This window comes from Rhinolophus ferrumequinum, chromosome 14, assembly GCF_004115265.2.
Source record: "Rhinolophus ferrumequinum isolate MPI-CBG mRhiFer1 chromosome 14, mRhiFer1_v1.p, whole genome shotgun sequence".
In the NCBI taxonomy this organism is placed as follows: Eukaryota; Metazoa; Chordata; class Mammalia; order Chiroptera; family Rhinolophidae; genus Rhinolophus; species Rhinolophus ferrumequinum.
This window is the reverse complement of record NC_046297.1, coordinates 66,861,492-66,878,162: the sequence shown is the minus strand read 5'-3', so window position 1 is coordinate 66,878,162 and position 16,671 is coordinate 66,861,492. Positions and strand designations below refer to the sequence as shown.

Below are 16,671 nucleotides of genomic sequence, written 5' to 3'. Positions count from 1 at the left end.
CAAAACATAAGAGCCTCTAATTTCACAAATTTATCACAGCCTTTAAATTTCTGAATAAAAAGTAAAAGGTTTATTCTTAGGTTCCTTCACATTCACATGTACTTAACTCAATTCTTGAAACATGACTCAAAGTGAGAATAGTCCACAGAAACAGTCAGACATTACCTTTATTGTCACAACGTGATTCAATTCAGTAAAGAATCAGATCTGAGTGAGTTCAAATAACTGAAATCTGGACTGCATTTTTAAGTACCTTAGTTTTACTAAAATATTTCAAATTCTGTTGGCTAAGAGGATGCCAAATGCAATAAGCAGAGTAAAAATTACATTTTGGAGAACTTCTTCAGGATAATTTATAGCATGTTACACTCTTTACATAAATATCGAGACTGATATGTAAACTTTGGATGAAGGCCAAGAATTAAATACATAACACAAATACCCAAGATTATCGATTTTAATTTTTACAATGTTTACTACCAATCAAATGTTGGATCTTAAAGGTGTCGTATTAACTTAAAAGTATTATCATTACAAAGAAAGTCCAAATTTCTGTTTATTCATTCAACATATATTTGGGGATCTAATAAGATGAAGACACTTGGTAGGCACTGCCGGTAGGTAAAAAAGAAACATAATTAACTCCTACCTTCCAGGAACTTAGCTTGGGTCAGATGAGGAGAGGGAGGGAAGAATCAGAATGTTTACTCAGTCGGACGAGGGTCAGACTTTGTGTTCCTTCCTTATGTCAACTGTTCTCTATATGCCTTACCTCAATGGATCCTAGTAACCAGCCCAGGTATAGATAACACAATCCCCATTTGATAAATGAACACTGCCCAAGAACACTTGTGGCAGAGTTTTCAAAGCCAAAACTATCTGGCACAACAGCCACAGAAGAGATGGGATGAGTACCTGATAAACTGGTAAGTACGCGTATAGACAAAAATTTTACATAGGATTCTACTGTTAAAAGTTCAGTGAGAATTCAGAAGTTCACTTAAGGTCCTTGGGGAACACTATATTGGTCTTGGCGGGGAGGGGACTTGTAGGATTTAGGCTTGACAAACAGCAAACAAAAGTCAAGTGTACACACAGAGCATATTCCACTTATTCACTCAGTGCTCATTTACTTAAAACCATCAAGCAACTCCAGGTGAGGCAACCAGCCAATGAGGATGCAGAGACAAGTCCTGTCGTCAGGACCTTACGATCAGAGACTGGAGGGGCCCTTCAAGGACACAGTTCCCTTTGGCTAGACTACAGTAAACAGGAAGGTGGAAAAAGAGAAGAGTGGGACATTGGATTGGACTGGTTAGCAAGGTTCAAACTAAAGGGCTTTGAAATAGCAAACTAATAAAATGACCATTTATTCTACATACAGGGAATTCCCTAAAGTTTGTACTTATTTTGGTTATCAGTTATACTCTAGAAAATCCTAACATCAGTATCTTTGCTATACATGTTTAAAATGTACAAAATAGCAATTTAACATATAGTTTTATACAGAGCAATGATTTCCCTGTTCTAGCAGATGGTCCATAGTAATAATGCTTTGATATACACAGTGAATGAAAAATACTGTTGAACAAATGCATGCACAAATGTTTCTCCATCTTGAATTATAGCAATATTATTTTGATGCACTATGTATATTTTATAATATAAGTGAGTATGAATGGAACATAAGAATTTTCGTATTGAATTTGGAAGATGTAGCGGTAATGTTTTTATTTTGTCATTTTTTAAAAGGCTGAATCATGGAAAGCTGTTAAAAGAATAGCGATTAGGCTCAGTCCCAGATATTTACAAAAGATTTAAGAAGTGGAAGACGGGTTTCAGAATTAAACAATAAGGGATAAGAAGAAAATACCATAGTTGGCATATCTCAAGTGTTCCAAAGATATGGAGAGAAGGCAACCTCACTAGAAGCATGATTCTTCAATGCCAAAACTCTACGCAGAGCTCTCTTACCCCTTAGCATCTGTTACTGCAAAATATTACAAAATTTCCACTGTCTTCCCTATTATAATCCCACTTTGAAATGTACGCATTGTTTAAATGATATTTACTTGTGCAGAAAATAAGGGATTGCCTCCATTGCTCTGGGTCCACCTTGTTCTCAGACGTCTTTTACACTTGAATCCTAGAGAACACAGTTCATTCGCAGCAAATTTAAGAAAAATGACCCACCCTAAAACTGGTTCTTTCTGGTCTATTAGGCTTAATGGAAACAAAAGGCATTCAGAAATACTGAGACTTTATAATGATTCTTGCTTAATTTAACAATATTCATACATGCGATTCTGCCACTGTAATCTCTCAGTTGATTTCTTGGGACCCTTTCTGAATCACTGTGGTCAAAGTCTTCTAACGGTCAGTTAAACTGCGGCTACTACTACAGGGTAGAGCAACAACATTCCCAAGAATAATGGTAATTATTTTCCCCCGCCATGAACTCCTATGGTACTTTACTGTCTTATCAGATAATCCCGCATTTTAATGCTGTCACTCACTGGTGCTTCCCACTTCCAAGATTATTCCAAGAGAAGCAAGATCTATTGATTCTGTACTAAACACATAATCCAGTAAGAGGCAGATACTGACCAAAATGGTTAGCTATACACTGAATACACTGTAGCAGTTCCCTACAGTGCCAACTCTTCAGTGTTGACAAAACACAGAGAATATGAGAAACCTCAAATGGTAATGACCGTAACAGATGAATTCCTATACTGGCTCACTCTCTGAACTGTTTTACGTGGGCAGGTCCTGATTCTCCCAGGAGACTGCGATCCCCTGAGGCAGTATGCAAAATGCGTGTCGGGTGTACGTGTGCACTGGTATTCTTTTGAGGTGGGGGTTCTCAACTTTAATCAGATTTTCAAAAGGGTCCATGATCAAAAAAGAAACTCCTCTGGAAGGCAAAATCATGTATTAACTCTCAAACTATAGGTGTGCCATTATCCTTGGAAGGAAGAAAGGTATGATGGGCATGCAGCTATGCCAGAACTATAATCTGACAAATTTTTTAAAAATCCCTTTATAGTATTCAATGTGGTAACAGTAATATAAACGTTTTTTGAATTTCGGGAACTCATTCTAATTTGTCATCTAGTTTGATATAACCATATTTTTACCTGTATTGGTAAAGAAAGTCAACCATGAGGAAATGAGAAAGGAAATCTTTGATACACTAATGGCGTATGGGCTCCTGCACTTAAGCCAAAGGACAGAGTTGTCAACTACTCAGTAACAATCCATTGAGGTTACAACCCACTGAGCAAGGCCAGAAAACGTTACCAAATGTCCTAAACATCATCAGAATCCACTCTGAGATTTAGCCAACTATTTAAATCAGTGCCATATTAATCAAAAAGGCAAAGTATTTTTAAAAATTGCCCCTGATAAATTACTCAAATTATATATTTTAAATGTCATTTTGTTTATATTGATAAGACACTGAAATTTCTAAAAATTCACCGTTCTTCATTCATTTCATTTAACTCAACAAACATTGAGTCTCTAATTCACTATGTGCCAGACACTAAAATAGCAATAAAACTACAAATACAAGTAAGATACTATTCCAATCAACTCAAATTCAGAGGAAAGGGAGAGAAAAAGAGAGTCAAAACAAGTTAACACAATTACCGTGTAATGTAACAGCTGGCAGAGTAAAGATATACTATAGTAGCATACAGTGAGTACCTAAATCAGATGCTCTCCTGGATAAAGTAGTTCTTCCATTTTCAAAGAATGAAATACACTTGAAATATGACTTAATATAATTTAAATGTTAGCAGAAACTTAGGGAGTTAGGATTAACAATTCAAAACAGTTTTGTGGATAAGAACTCAAGCAAGAAACTCTAACCTGGTGTCACACAAAATGACAAAGACATATTAAAATAACTAGAAATAGAGGTAAGAACTTCCTTACATCTGACTGTCATGAGGTTTATTTGCCAAATAATAAAAATTAATGTAGAATGTAATCCAAAGCAGACCTAATATCCTTATAACCTAGTAACCTCTTAAAAATTTAAGAGCACTTTAAATTTACATTATGCTCTGTAACTGTCAGAAGTATTTTCTCACCCATTCACTCATTGATTATAACAATATGTCACCTAATATCATCATAGTATTTTAAATGAGTTCTTTTAGATACTGCATATTAATTTGTTGCACTTAAGAACACACTAGAAACAAAACCCTTTTGATTCAAACTTGGTATTCAAAAATGAAGTATAAATACAAATGAATCTAAAATTTCAAAAACATTCAGATAGGAACATATGTCAAAATCACATCACCTCCAACACTGAACACTAAAAGTCTCATCACATTATCCCTCAGGTCCATTCAGATCCATTCAAATCCCTCTTTCCCGATCCGTTCATTCTCCAGAACACACATGTTCAGTACAAGCTGCCAGAGCACCCTGCTTCCTACCTGTCCAGAACCTTCGCAGCAGAGAACGGATAAGATCCGAGTTAGCTAGGTGTTTTCCTTTAGAACCTTTAAATTTCATTTTAGATTCTGGATTTAAAGTCCTGTTCCTTGCCACCTCCTTAGCACCTGCACCGCCTGCCACGCCTATACTCATTCACCCCAAATCAAAATGCCCACACCACAGCCTTCAGACTCATTGCCATCTCCCACAAGAATCAATGAGACTACCAAAAATTCCTTTCCGACTCTATGAAAAAATGCCACCAGTATATGACTCAAAGATTTTGTACTTCATATAATTTGTTTAAGGCAAATATGACCACACTCTTTTTTACTTAATTTTGTGACAAAACTCGAAACTCTAGCAGGTTGCAGTCCAAGTTTCTATTGCTTAATACTTAGCACTTAAAAAATTATTTTACTGCCACATTCACATGTTTATATGCCTATTGATTAATGTTTTCGGAATTTACAATGACTCCTCTCCCATTAGATTCTACTTTCTTAGAATAACTAATGTTCATGTTATTATTAAAGCTAACATTTATTAAGTGCCTACCATGTGGCAGGCAGATACCATGAGAAGCTCTTAATATGTACTGTCTTGCTTAATCCTCAAAAAACTGAGTTAGGTATAAAAAACGGGTAGTAAGTGGTGGGTCCCTGAACTGAGGTTTGCCTGTCCTCAAAGACTGACTGTGCTTTCAATCAATATACATATGTATTCTGCATCTTTCAAGTGATGATTTTCAGCTTTTGTCACACCAACTACAATGTTTCAAATATAGGAGCCTCTTAACAAGAGGTACTGAAAAAAGATTTAAAAAGATCAGTCAAATTATATTGTTTGGTTTTTTTTCTTGCAAATTTAATCTTCTGCTTTTGACACAAATAAAATGCCTAAAGTTGATTTTTGCTAGCCCAAAGAGTATAAAAAAACAGCTTTTATTATATTGTACAAAATAAAAATCCAAAAGACTCTTTTGTTTTATTAAAATTTCTCAAAACAAAAGGTACACTGCATCTCAACTATGCCTAAGTATGAAACATCACAGTATTAAGTAAAAGAGTCTGAAAAAAGAAACATAGCTTCACTTTTATGATGTTTGAAAATTGTCCTAATATAAATTTAAAAAGTAAGATTAGGAAATTTAGGATATGATTTGTTAGAAGAAAAAAAAAAACTGGGTGACTTTAAAAATTAAATCAAATTTGCTAATCTAGTCTGACAAATATATTTAGTATTCAGCCATTAAGTCTCAATTCATTTGCCATAATTTTGTCCAATGGTATCGATTTCATGATATCTTCAAAACTTTTGGGTTCATTCTTTCCAACCCACCAAAATTCAATAAACTTTGCTGGGCACCTTTTACGAGTAAAAGGGGCTAAGCCTTGTACATATATCATTTCATATAAGTAGCTTATATTTAGTACCTTACCCAATCATCATGTACTAGAAACATTCATTTTTAATTGAAGAGGGTTGTTTTTTGGCAATAAAAAAACAGACTCTAAGACACACTGAATATCCACATCCTTTCTTCAATTTTACTTCAACAATACTCTCAAAGCCAATTATAATTACTGAAAAAAACATAATACTTGCAATCAATTTCTAATTTAATTAAAAAATTACATGCTAATAATATGTGGGAGGTGGTAGCAGGGATGGTCAACAGCATTTCAAACTACAGTCATATAAAAATACTAAAAAATTGGGACTATTATGAAGAATAACAAAAAACTAAGCTGCCTTTTCAATATCATGTTATTTAAAATATATATACTATTCATATTTAAAACTTAAAACTAGTATTTTCTCCCACAGTTAAAAAAAATAATTTGAAAACATTTGAAACCCTAAACATTTGCAGACAAGCTCTGTCTACTCAGCAAAACTAGAATTGCAAAACATTCTTTTCAGTCGAGTTGACTACGAGAGATAAATTATTTCCCCACTAGTAGCTTTAATCAACTCCCCAACACAAAATACAGCATTATCTAACATGGTGTGACAGTGTAAAACCTCACGTAATAATAATATTCAGCAGGAATGATGTCAACGAATAGGGAGGTGGATGGGTGTTGACACTCGCATGTGATGGTTGAGCTTCAATCAAATGTCAGAGAAGCAAATAAAACTGTCTTACATGTTGGTCTAACCTTTGCCATTATCTGAACACACGAACACACACACACACACACACCATAGCAAAATAAGCCTGAGGTTCCTGGACTTTACACATTTATGGAGGAGGCTAGGAAACGGAGGCTAGGAAATCATCAGCTTAAATGTTTGATTCTAAAGTAAGCTTGGGAGGAAGATTCTCCAAAATGGACAGGACTAAAATTAACCTGCCTTGCAGAAGCACTCTAATTCCACGGGACAAGAGTGACACAGGCATGCTGGACTCTAAGGACCTTTCTAAACACCAGAAAGGTGCATATCCCTGGAGCAAGTCAGGAAATTAAGGTGGCCTGTTAGCAGTGAGCCCATTTACTCCTGAAGCTGAGGCTCAAAGCTTCAGCGCATCTATGAAGCAAAGGCTTGTAGTAAAGAGAGCACCAGACTTAGAGCCAGAAGAACCTGGCTGTAAGACCTGACTTAACTGGAATAAAAACAGTTAACATGCCCCAACCTCAAATCTGTCAATTCTAAACTGGTAAAGATCATCCGTTACCTGACAGGCTTCTTGAAAAATTCAAGTGACATAGTGAATATTTTCTAGAAATCCTAAATCATTATAGAAATCATGTCTGATAAAAGTCAATCCATGATTAAGTATAACTATGGATATTTTGTCTTTGTTTTTAACAACAAGGGCCTAAACCTCAACAACTATCGAGCCAGGTAGGGCTGGAGATTACAGACACAGGAGCAACAAAACCGAGTCACATCTATGCAGGTCAATATATCCTATTCTACTCAAAAATAGCAAAAAAAAAAAAAAAAACAAAAAATTCTGTATCATGCATCCCTTTGCAATGTATTTACATTTTATTTCCTCCAACTAACATAAAGAATTAAAAACAGACTACAAATTCAAAAAAGAATCCTGGATAGTTCCACTGCCATCCACCTCAAAATATTCACCTTCAGGTTCATAATTCTGTACAGTGTAGACCAGTGGTTCTCATGTGTGGTCCCCAGACCAGAAGCATGAACATAACCTGAAAAGTTGTTAGAGATGTAAATTGCTGAGCTCCCCTACAGACCTACTCAATCAGAAACTGTCGGTGGTGGGCCCAGCAATCTGTGCTTAACAAACCCTTCAGGTGATTCTGATGCAGGCGGAAGTCTGAGAATCACTCTTCTAAATGTCACATGAATCACTTTCAAAACTATAGTATTGATGAACTTTGTAAGAGAACCAATTTGTTAGTAAATTGGTACCACATAGAAAGTTAGTGAGCTAAAATTTTTAAAGCCAATACTTAGGATTCTAAGTATAATTTCCAAATTAAACAATTAATGAAAAGCATTTAAATGAATGGGAGGGCAGGTTAGATAAAGGATAACAACCTGCCCACTACACTCCAAATACTTTCAAATCTCTATATTTTGTTCTAAAATATATTCACCTTTCTCTACATTTTTCAACTCATTTTCTCCTAGTTTTGATCAAACTACACGACTTCTACTCCTTATCTATCTCACTTTTGTCTCAAGTCTGTTATATACCTATGTGAGATTTAAAAATCTGTTATCCCTGAATAGGTTGAAAGTAGATTTAAAAAAAAAAAAAGCTTCAATTCAAGGGAACTGAAAGACCATCGAGAAAGTCACACCCTCACTCTAAAGGATATTAAACCAGAACGGTAACTCTCCAAACTGACACAGTTCCTGGCAGAACAGCACTTAGAACCCACATCTTCTGACTTCCATTTAAATTAACTTTTATGTCTAATCTTGCTTTCAGCATTTTTTGTAGGGAGGAGAGGGAGGGAGAACTTTATTTTTGAAAGTTTATGGGGCTTTCTTTTGTGGAAATTTTAAAAATTAAAGAACTAAAATGCTTGTGCACCTGCTTGATTAAACTGAGAGTTCACCTAAACCTTAAGATTCAAAATTTGTGACTTTCTGAATGTAAAGCGTCTCAGAATTAAAAACAAACAAACAAAAAAAAAATTTATGCATTTCAATTTGAAATTTTCTGCCTGAAGGGCCTTCAACCTGGAATCCACACATAAGTTTCCTATAACCACCCATAATATACTCATAGAGGACAATTCAATTATTTTGGAATATAAATGTGATGGTACATTTTTCTAAGTCTATACCTGAAATTAGGTTTTCAAAGGTAGCTAGTGACTCAAAGTAAGAATCAGTACTTTTCAAGTATATATAGATTTAGGAAAACTCAATATACAAAAAAAGAAAAAAAAAAGTATTCCTATCAGTAAAAGATTTCTATTTTAAAAGTACTCTCCTAAGGTTTCTACAAATATCAAACTCACCTAATATCATCTAAATACGTCAGCCCTTAAATTTGACCTTTCAGGAGCATTCTTTTCCAAATACAGATCACAACTTATCTCTATGTTTTCCTTTGAATAGCTAAATCCAATTAGAAAAAAGCAACCCTTTTTACTCAGAAAATACATACTCGCATTTAAATTAGAAGGTATTTGTACTTACTATAATTTAAATTTTCTCAGTTTTCCCACTCTATTAAAATTCGGTTCATGAACATTTTTAAAAACTCACATTTGCAAATGTTCCATACAGTTCAAAAAAACTCCAAGTGTGTGGAAACAGCATTTGCCAATTCAAATTTATACTGTTCTATCAAACTTTGATATTTGGAGACATCTCCACATTTTTTTTATCTTTCATTTTCCTTTCCTTTAGATCTAGAAGAGAATTAAATAGAAATATTCCCAAATTGGTCAGAAGAGCATAACTCATCTGAATGTTTTAAATTAACTCTACATCTCAAATTTCTTTTATGGGTAACACTTTTGTGAGAATGCATATTACTTGAATCGTTTTCATAATTAAGTCACTTACTATACAGTATTTTACTTTCAATTAAAAGAAATTAAATCAATAATCAAAACCAGTTTGATTTCATCACTTTTCTTACTGAACAATAACCAGAATGATTAGATACTTTAATATTTGCAAGAGTGCTTTGTAAACTATAAAACTCTGTGGAAACAAAGATTTTATTATCACCTCAAAAATATGGTTTATAGCTTGCTGCAATGACATAATTTTCCTTTTACATTCCAGGCCATTCTCATGTCAACACTAAAGCTACATTTAAAATCATATACACTTAAGTCTTCATATCCCCACAAAGATTTATTTTTCAATTCTCCCTCTTCCCTTGCATTTACCTCCATGCTTTATAATTATGTACTATTTTATAGAATCTGAAGCAAGCTTAAATACATTATTTTATTTGATCTTTAAAATAATCCTATATGTAAATGCCAACAAACACTATTTCCATTTTACTGATAAGCCAACCAACTTCAAGGATTTACCCATATTTACAAGATTAGAAAGTGACAGTCTAAACCTGCCTCTTTTGTGTTTAGAATCCACTTATAGTGTCTCCAGTGTAACTTTAATTCTGAACTTTCTCTTTCCCCAAAAAGATTCCAGTATCAACAACCTGTATTCATTTTCATTCTTATGGTGTTACTGCATTCAAGAGATCGTAACACTGCTACGTTAAGGTTTGGATGCACAGAAGTTGTGGTGGAAAATATGATGGAGGTAAGGCAGAAAAATGGCTGATTGTGTTAGCTGTAAATGTTAGCATATTAAAATTATTTTAAGAGACTTTTACATTAAAAGAACTGTTGAGAAAGAAATTAAATGTTTTAAGTAAAAGTACAAAATTTTACAAAATGAAAGCAACCCACACTACTCCGTAGGAACTAGGTTTAGTGAGTGTACAAAGGGATCCGTGTACCAAAACCCACATACTTGCACTGAAGATGACAGGCCTCTGGCAATGGCTTCTCAGGACCTGCATCCATTCGTATAAGTAAATAATCAACACACCAATGAGCTTTCTGATGTGGCAGTAAGTTTACTTTGAAAACAAAAGTAATAAATCATTACTTAAACATGTAGAGTGTATTTTCAAGGCTGAACTATCTTTATGAACTTCAAAGAATATGGGATATGGCTTGCTCAGGTAGTAAAAATGTACTTTTCCTTAAAAAAAAAAAACAAAAAAACAAAAAACAGATTGAGTCTTCCTATTAAATCAAACCTTCCCCAAACCTAAAAGTGGGAGCTTAACTTCAGTTTATTTCTGTCCACTAAATTTATAGATTTTATCCTTTTATTTATAGGGCACATACTAAAAATTCTTCTCCCTCTTTACGTAGGAAAAGCCTTTTACACACAGGACAAACTGGCAGTTTGGGTGCTCCATTATCACAACTTTCCCTTTAATAGGTAATGTAGCAACATGTGATAACTTATCATAAATGTCTTGAGTGCAGAGACAGTAATATTTGCATTCCTGCTCGTGCCTCCCTGTCCAATGTCTATAATAATTCAAAAGACATTTATAGCAAATAGAGACTTAATACCTTTCCAATTGAATGAATAAACATGGAAGACTAAGCATTAAATATGGATGCAACAGAGGAGAATATGAAAGCAGGAAGGGAGGACGGAAGAGGGAGGGGAATTATTTCAGTATATTTTCAGGGATTAACTATTTTGCTCTCACAAGAATATCAAAATTCCTCAACACTCAAATAATCCTTCTACACTTTTACCTGATACTAAAGCAAAAACTTGTAGAATTTGTATGAAATACAGAATGGTTCTTAAAAAATGGAATGATATGAATAAAGTTTATCTCATTTAGAAATAATATCTGTTAAGAGCATTATGTCTCATAGAAATTCCTTTGTGCCCCATATAAAATTCTTCACAAATAATTAATTATCCTATGGTAAAGCTCTATGATATTAAATTATAGGGTCACGCAAGCCTAACCAGCTCTTGAAACTACTGAGATTAATAAACAAAGTCACAATAAGAAAAATTATTTTTCAATTAATTACCTAGAATGCGCATCTACAACACTTTTAATTCTTTTTTAATTAAGGCGCCAACCACAGCAGAATAGTAAGATGTTCATATAAATGAACTCCTAAACAGCAAACTGATGGCAAGTTTCAGTAATTATCATATGTAATTATTCTGACTAACGTGTACTTAAAGAGACCATTATTACTGGGATCATTACAATTAAATATAAACTTCATCAATGAGTACAGCTCCATGTTATTGCCCTACCTAAACACTTGAGAATTTCTTGATGATAAGCATAAAACAATGAAAAATTTAAGCTGCAACTTTCATTTGTTCTCTTAAATTCCAAATATTCTAAATGCACACTTAAGCTCGATTTCAAAAGTAGTTCTTTTTTATATATGTATTTTTTAACTGTGTCATTGACGTAACAGTTGTTGAGAATTAGAAAACATTTCACCACTAAAAATGGATTTCTTACTAATACCAAAGTTAATTATGTTAATATCCCTCAAAGCCACTGAGAGAACTAATAAACTGTGTGCTTCTCCCAAACGGGAAGCTAGTTCAATTGCAACTTTGTCATTATTGTAGCCTAAAAAAATATATTAATATGAATTAACTAGTAATTCAAAAGGCCAGTAATTTTTTAAAAACTTAAGACTAACAGCAAAGAAGTATCATTTCTCATACTCCTATCACAAAGAGGTTCAACAGTGTGCCTATAAAAAGCTTCTTTTGGTCAAATCAGAAGCAAAGACAGCCAATTACGGACTAAACTAACAACTTTTGTTGTCTGGCCTAATGCAGGGGTTCTCAGTCAGTGAACCACTGGTCCCCCAGTGAACACGGGCAATGTCTGGAGCCGACTTGTATCATCATCCGGAGGAGGGAGGGTCCTGCCTGGTTCCCACACTCTCAGGCCCTTCCTGAGAATTAATGTGTACTCTCCACCTGATGAGAGTAGTAATTAAGTCCCCTACAAAGAAGTACCCGCTGAGATGCAGCTTGGAAGCAATAACTGTGCCTTCCCACCTCAAATTGTACTTTTAAACTGTCCCAAAACAGAGCCCAGAACAGAGCTCATTCAGTTGGGGGACAGGGACATGTGGAAAGTTGTAACAGTGGATGCCAAGAAACAAAAACCCGAGGCTGGTCTAAAGTCAAAGATCATGACTAAACAAGATTTCTCTGCCTGCCACTGCCAACTCAGGAAGTTGTCTCAACACAAATCAATCAAAGGCAAATCTACAAAAAGCCCACTATGTTTTGAAGGGAGTTGTAGAAACTGTCAGAAAGTCTGGCAAAGTCCTGGAGTGGCGAAACCGCTAGAAACCTCATCAGAATAAACAGGCTTAAGAGGAGCTGAGGCAGCATCACTCCCAGGAAAGGAACTCTGATGCCCATCTCAGGGTAGGGGGCTGAGAACAGCGACAAGTGACATGGTCCCAGAAAGCAGAACTAAAGGCCAGCTAACCGGAATGAGGAAGGCATTCCCTAGCAGAGAGAAGGGATCTCGTTACTTCTACTGTGGCCCAGGGACCCCTGTGTGTTATCCCCTTCTCTCCTTTGCAGGCAGCGGTTTTATCCCAGGTGACCGATTTTTCCTACACTACTGTATAAGGTGCATGCTGGGGTGTGTGATTTCACCATTTATCTATCACAGATGGCCAGAATAGGAGGAGAAGTAAGAGAAGGTCTGAAGGGACTGCCCATTCAGTACAGGAGACTGAAACAACTGGCCTTTCGGTCACTGCCCACTGGGGAAGGAGGAGGTAAAGTGGTTTTTGGTGTTAGGTGGACTAGTGAATGACTATGCCATCCACCAACATATTCCATAGCTTGAAAGACCACCTCTGACACAGGCCAAGGAAAAAGATTAATATCAAGTTTTACCCAGAACTTGGCAAGCTGGTTATCTGGATGAATCCCCTCCCTCCCACTACTCATATAACTCATGTTAAGTACACAAGGGTGCTGATTCTCTCTATGTATCTCATATTCTAGATAATCATTTGCAGCTCTGAAACACCTAAAATAATAGTGACTAAAATGATTCCGACTAGAAGTAGTGTTTAAATGCTAAACCTGCAAAGTCTGTTGAAGAGTAGGAAAACTGAAAAACAACGTATACGTGTACTTAAAATGTGAATGTTAACGTTTCTGCCACTTTCAGGAGAGAAGCAAAGATCCAACATGTGTAAGACTACAGTTATTGTGCTTTATGTCAAGAGCTCCATGTTTTCCATACCATTTTTGTAAGTAGTCCAGTGCCTCCAAACGAGCACCAATCTCAAAAGTGATTCCAGGACGATTTGGGGGCTTTTTACTCATCTTGAGATCCTATTCTTCAGTATTCTTTCACTACCTCAAGAGGAAAAAAAACCACGTTAGATTCTGGTGCATAAAATGCATAAGGAATTAAACAGAATTTTAAAGACATTACAAAAGAAGTCAAAATGACAGATTTTGAAGAAATTTGAATGCTAATCACCTATATCTCTAGGTAAAGTACTGTGCAACTTGCAGGCAATCTTGATAATGAATTAAGAAAAAGGATAATAAAAAGACAACTGCTGAAAAAGAATGACTAGATGAGCATGAAAATTAGCTAATAACTACAACGCTTTAACTTAAAATAAACCCAAAGAAACTCTCCACAAAACTACTGAAAATGTTTGTCTGAGTGTTCTACAATGTGACTACTGAAATTCTTAAGAGAATTAACCAAAATGTTCAACACATATTTGCTGAGTGCCATGTAGCACAAAATACTTGGTAAGACACTGAAGAGTACACAAGATGGAAGAAGCAGGAGACACACTGCTCTGCCAGTGTAGATTTTCACAATGCCTCTTGCGATTAGGATTTTTCATTACTGATCACCTTCCACGAATGATTGAATAATTTTAACATATGAAGTTCCAAAGGAAATGTCTTCCTTATACTTCACATTCAATAAGCAACAATGATATGGATTGTAACTTTGATAATTTATTCCTACAATATTTCAATATGGACAGTACCCTTGTCAATTTCAATACTGACAATAAACGTCGTAGCGTTCAAACAAACCACAAAGGAGGATTTACTCCTCTCTAGACCATTGACGTGGACTACAGAGGGTGCCAAAAAAATGTATACACATTTTAAGAAAGGAAAAAACTGTATTAAAAGTATAATACAATGAATGACGCTAGCATGCATTTGATTAACGCCATCTTTTGAGTCAACGTCATACTATACATTGCCACCATAATTCAATTTAAAAAAGTAATACAGAGATAACATCTTTTAAAATGTATTTTTTGGCACCTCCGGTATTTATTACCGTTTTGGACAGTGGCCACCCAGCACACTTGAGGTAGCCTCTTTTACACTAACTAGTATTAACACTTGAGGAATACGAATGCATTTTGAGATAGCCTGATCAAAATATAGCAGGAAATCAGGAATGAAAAATCCATTGTATTAGGGGAGAAGAGGGATCCCTAAAACCTTTACTGGTATTTACAATTACTATTATGACAACTACTTCCCATTTTGAAAAGGAAAACACACAAATGTGTCACTTTTTTTATGGTTTGGTCACAATTCGAAAGGGACAAAGCTTAATAGCAAACATAAAAACCAATGTCCTTTCCTCTTTGAAAAAATCTGATAGGTAAGGGGGGAAATAACACCAATACTTGCCATAAAAACATGCAAAATCAAACTTAAATACTCATGGTTGGGGGACAGGTGATACCCTCCTGCCACAGAAGCAGCAAAAATTAGTGCATTCAAGTTAACAGGAAGCTCAGCCAGAGGATTAGTTGGTGTAAAAGGCACAAAAACATAATATTTTTAATAGAGGTCTGGTCAGTGTGCAACATATATGGCCAGTTACTTAAATGTTTGTGGAGCAACCTAATCAACCTCTGCTGTTCTTCACAGGAACTTAGTAAGGAGGAGTTTCACTAACATTTTCTAGGCTCAAACTTAAACCCATAGATAGTAATAGAGTTAAGACATATATTCCCCAGTGATACTTTGGTTCATTGAGTAACCAGAAAAGGCTAGATTTCCTTTTTCCTGGGTGAAGAGGAGAGAATGAGGGATTTGAATTACGGAAAAGTAAAGCAGTCTATTGGGGTGAGGGTGAACTTGGAGCAAAAGAGAAAGGGAGACAGAGAGAACGGAAAGGAGTAAAAACAGGGAAAAAAAGTGGGAAAAATGGCAAAAAAGAATAAGGATGGCGAAACTTGTGAGAGATGACAACTGGATGGGAAGAGAAAATGAGCAAGAAGATGCAACACTAGGAAAGTGAAGCAAAGGTCAGAGAACGGCCACGGAGCCAAAAAAGGTGGAGAGTGATGTGGGGCGGGAGAACGGCAGGAGACAGACAGGAGAGGCTCAGACGGGGCTGGCGGGGAGCGGGAGACGCCTCGACGTTTGACAGCCGTCCGGCCCTCGGCGGGGGGGAGGGAGGCAGGGGGGGAGGGAGCGGCGGCGCCCAGACAATAGGGGCGACGAGTTCTGGGGACGGACGCGGGAGGGGAGCGGGCCGGAGAGAGACACCAGCGCGGGGGCGTCCCGGGCGGCCAGGCGGGGGCCAGGCGGCCTCCAAGCCCCGCCGCCCCCGCCGCCGCCGCCGCCGTCTCTTACCGACTCGGCCTCCTCTCCGCACAGCAGTCGGGGCCGTCCGGAGCCGAACCGGGGCACGAGCAGGGCGGCCAGCCCGGGCCTCCGCCACCGCTACCAACTCCGCCTCCGCCCAGGCAGCGCCGGGGAGGGAGCAGGAGCGGAGCGAGCTGAGGCCGCAGCGCCGGGTCGGACCCGAGGTCGCGCGGGAGGGTGCAGGTCCGAGCCCTCAAGCCCACTCGGTGTCCGCAGCCATCGCCGCCGCTGCCACCGCCGGCCAGCCCTGACGCGACGCCGGTCCTCGGCGACGTCAGCCGACAGCGACGCGCCGGAAGCGGGCCTGAGTCCGTCACGTGACTCTCGAGGGTTGGGTCCGCACCGCACAGCCGATTGGAGGGCCGCCCTGGGAGGCGGGGCTTTACGGCAGTTGGCTGACGGCTAGCGGGAGGGGCCATGGTTAGCGGAGTAAGGAACGCGAGCCGGGATAGCCCTTTGGCAGTTGCGAAGTGTTTGACCTTCGAGAGGATCTGGACGAAGCCCGTTGAATATTATTACTGTTGATTTTATGGGAACCAA

The 16,671-nt window shown here is 37.2% G+C and overlaps 1 protein-coding gene across 14 annotated transcripts in view; it reads right to left on the bottom strand.

The window, feature by feature from the left end:
• PHF20L1 (PHD finger protein 20 like 1) overlaps positions 1 to 16,442 on the bottom strand; it is a 62,586-nt gene extending 46,144 nt beyond the window's left edge. For 4 of the 14 annotated variants that reach the window (XM_033125971.1, XM_033125966.1, XM_033125972.1 and 1 more), the window contains exons 1-2: positions 16,120 to 16,442; positions 13,724 to 13,840 (exon numbers count right to left, since the gene is read on the bottom strand). In XM_033125971.1, coding sequence (XP_032981862.1) covers positions 13,724 to 13,806 — 83 coding nt within the window. In that variant the 5' untranslated portion in view covers positions 13,807 to 13,840; positions 16,120 to 16,442. Of the gene's footprint in view, positions 1 to 9,168; positions 9,315 to 13,723; positions 13,841 to 13,966; positions 14,007 to 15,503; positions 15,865 to 16,119 lie in introns of those variants that run through there. The other 10 variants (XM_033125979.1, XM_033125970.1, XM_033125977.1 and 7 more) reach the window with 8 other exon arrangements.
• Positions 16,443 to 16,671: the final 229 nt, after the last annotated feature.